Raw genomic sequence first — 3,509 nt, 5'->3', positions numbered from 1 at the left:
ACACACACACACACACACACACACACACACACACACACACACACACCCTACAGGCTCCTGGCCTGGAACCATCTTGGCTCCACCCTCATTCTAAGAAGTACCACCCCTCCTGAAAGCTAGTCAAGGAAATCCCTGACACACCACGGGATTCACCTCTCCCAGAGCAGCACCCAAGCTATCCCTGCTCCTTCCTGTTCCTCACCGGGATTTAGCTGTAGGCCATACTTGTCCTCAAGGCCCTCCCTGGCGATGGTGACCACCAATTCCCGCAAGAAATCACTGTTCTGAGGTGAGAGAAAGAGGAGTTGTGGGGTGGGGGTGGGGCTGGGGCTGGAGGAAGTACGCTGCCCAGTTCTTATCTACCGCGCCCCACCTGCATCCTCAGGTAGAAGTTGCTATTGACAGCGACGTCATAGGCAGTACAGCCCTGGCCTTCTGTGGAGACAAAGAGGGAATGAGGTCCGCACAGCCACCATAGAACACCCATAAGGAAAACTTGCCCACGGACCAGAGAGCCAAGTGAGAGGCAGCATCCAGTCTCCGGCCAACTCAGACAAGGTCCTTCTTGGCTTCTGGCTCACGTCACCAAGGTAAGCCCTGCCCCTCCCCAGCAGCTCCGAGGACCCCTCACTCTATCCCACCCACCCTGGCAAATGCTCCTTTCTACTCTAGAGCCCCGGCTGCCCAGCCTTCCAGTCTGTCCCGATCCTTAGTCCATCAACCAGATCACTGTACCCTCCAGACTGCGGTCCTTGTCCTCTTTCTATGGAGCCCAGGCTGGCCCCTAGCTCTCAGCAATTCTCCTGCCTCAGCATCCTAAGAGCTAAGATTGGCAGAGTGACAACCATGCCCAGCTCACTTGTCATCTCTGCCTACGACGCTCTTTTCTGGTTTTGCCTGAGTAGCTCTTAAATCAGACTGGTGCTCCTCCACATAACCCTCTCTGAAGCCTTCCTTCTTCAGCTTCAGTGATAAGCCTGGGGCATGCACGCGCCCTCCAGCCCTGGACCACTCACACTGCAATTACGTTTGGACCCCTCTGGCTCCCAGTGCTGACTGGAAGCTCCTGAGAGAAGCAATGTCGGGGAGCGGACTTGGTGTCTTCTGAGGGCACCCACTTGCATCCAGCTCCGCGTGCGGCTCTCCCAGGCTCATGGGGATTCGGAAGCCAGCTTGGTCCTCCTCCAGCATCTGAAGCAGCTCATCCTCAGTCACGTCCACCGGGGGAGGGATGGAGGGAGAGTGGCAGATGTTGATGAAAACCTTTCCTTCCGATGAGTTGGTCTTCACGCAGAAACCTGCACGAGTACACTTGTCTTGGCCATCTGTCCCTGGGCTGTCGCGCTCTCACCCACCCTCTCCTTCTTCTGAGACGAGGTCTCTCACTCTATGCTCAGGCTGGCCCCAGACTTGGGCTACTTCTGCCTCCTTAGATCACAGGCATTCATTTCTTCCCCTCTTTTAATTACACGCACCTATTCTTCATTCACACCTTGCCTCGGCCTTCCTGCCTTCCAGTGCTCTCTGCTTCTGACTCTTTCTTACTTTGACTCTCACCCCTACTCTGCTCCCTGGGGCCCAGTGTTTGTCAGTGTTCTTTCTTGCCTGTCCTTTCACATGACTACTTCTAGGCCTTTGTACCCAGTTATGATCTGTCACCTTCATCCTCGGTGTCTCCTGACTCCAGCTTTCACTGACCCTCTTTCAGGGTCTCCCGTCCTCCATGAGATACTCTACCTACCTACCTACCTAAGCACGGACATTTCTATCTACGTCGGCTTCTCACCAGGCTTTGGCTGGATCTGTGTAGAGTCTGGCCTGGCTGCCTGGGCTGTCTGGAGCTCTTTGGAAGCCTGTGGGGACAAAAGTAAACCACCCAGGATGAGTCTGCAAAGTAAACCCCTCATCTGCTCCTCAAACGTCTGTAGGGCAACTCAGGTGACAGCTCAGGATGGATCACATGGGGTACTATGCAGTCTAGGCCCCCTTTTATTTTTACAAAAACTCCCAACATCACCCCAACTCCATTTCATTTAGAACCTAGGAAACCAGAGGCAAACAACTACAATTCCCATAGGTCTCGTTGCTGCCTCAGGGCACTCTGGGAACTGAAGCCACATCTCTGAGTGCCAATTAATAATAGATCCTTAAATACCCAGGTTCCCACCAGTCTAGTCAGCCCGCACCTTCAGCAGCAGCTCCTGAAACCGGACCGTCTCTTCACCCATCGACTCTGCGTCACTTAGCTCTGGTGCCAAAAACGTTGAGTCCGCCATGGCCCTAGGAAAAAGTCCTAGGCGTCCAAAACGTGGAGAACGTTTCGCAGATAAGCGAAGCTAGCCTACTGTAGGGTTACAGTCGATTTGGTGTGTGTGTGTACGCGCGCGCGCGTGCGTTCAATATAGGGCTTCTCTGTATATCCTTTCCTGGCTGTCCTGGAATGCTTTGTAGACCAGGCTGGCCTCGAATCCTGCCTTTGCCTCCAAAGTGCTGGGATTAAAGGCGTGCACCATTACCTCCCGGCCAGTCGAGTACACCCAGGACTCCACCCAGAATCCCAAAATCTGTCCTGAGAATGGTCTACAGTTCTATTATGATGAAGGCTCCGTTCTCAAGTCTGTTGGGTATCTTGATCGGTCCTGTTTGGCCGATGCGCAAATGAAAGCCACACTTCCAGCCTCTGTATAGCTAAGGAACTGAAGGAGCCACCGTTAAGCCCACCTCAGCGCCCTGTCATCCAAAGCATGCACCCACACTGACCACTTGTACGGAAGAGCTGAAGCCACGCCCTCCTAACCAACCAATCAAAAGTAAGGACTGAGGAGGCCCGCGAAATGACACACTTCCTGAATCGATAAAACCAACATTTCCGCCCTTCCAATACCTCAGGGGTTACAGTACAGAAAGGATAGCCACTCTGAGGACTCTAGTAACTCCTGCTCTTGTCTATCACGAGTTAGGCTCTGGGTCCGATCCCACTCAACACACACCCAGCCTCAATGCTATTAATCGCCTTTTTCGAACATAATTAATGTTTTTGCTTATAAAGAAGTTGTGGAGGCGGAGGAGGCTGGAGAGATAGTTAAACGGCAGAGTGCTGACTGCTCTTCCAGAAAACGAGAGTTCGATTCCCAACACCCACACTGCCACTAACAATGCCCAGTAACTCCAGTTCTAGGGGATCCGTCGTCCTCTTCTGGCCTCCTGGGGTACTGCATGTACATGATGCACAGACAAGCAGGCAAAATACTCATGCACATAAAAATTATCTTTGTTTGCTTCTTTTAAAGAAAGAAAAACATTCAGGGTGGAGAAAAGGCCCAGTAATTAAGAACACATGTTGCTTTTGGGTAAGTCTGGGGTTAAGTTCCAAACAGTCCCAACTGTCACGGGCTCTCTCCAGCCAGTGCCTGAATCGCCCTCTTCTGGGCTCCATAGGCACTGCAGACACATAGTGCAAAGACATACCTCAGGGAAAACACCCATACAAAGATACATTTTTTTTTTTT

General features: G+C 52.4%; 1 protein-coding gene across 1 annotated transcript in view; it reads right to left on the bottom strand.

Moving 5' to 3' along the window:
• Pih1d1 (PIH1 domain containing 1) overlaps positions 1-3,509 on the bottom strand; it is a 6,077-nt gene that overhangs the window by 1,931 nt on the left and 637 nt on the right. Inside the window, exons 2-6 of the mRNA XM_021189102.1 lie at positions 2,187-2,280; positions 1,787-1,853; positions 1,119-1,298; positions 374-435; positions 203-284 (exon numbers count right to left, since the gene is read on the bottom strand). Coding sequence (XP_021044761.1) covers positions 203-284; positions 374-435; positions 1,119-1,298; positions 1,787-1,853; positions 2,187-2,276 — 481 coding nt within the window. The 5' untranslated portion in view covers positions 2,277-2,280. The remainder of the gene's footprint in view (positions 1-202; positions 285-373; positions 436-1,118; positions 1,299-1,786; positions 1,854-2,186; positions 2,281-3,509) is intronic.

The sequence above is a fragment of the Mus pahari genome, chromosome 1 (assembly GCF_900095145.1).
Source record: "Mus pahari chromosome 1, PAHARI_EIJ_v1.1, whole genome shotgun sequence".
Lineage (NCBI taxonomy): Eukaryota > Metazoa > Chordata > Mammalia > Rodentia > Muridae > Mus > Mus pahari.
Note: the sequence above shows the minus strand (reverse complement) of the source record. Positions and strands in the feature narration are given on the sequence as shown.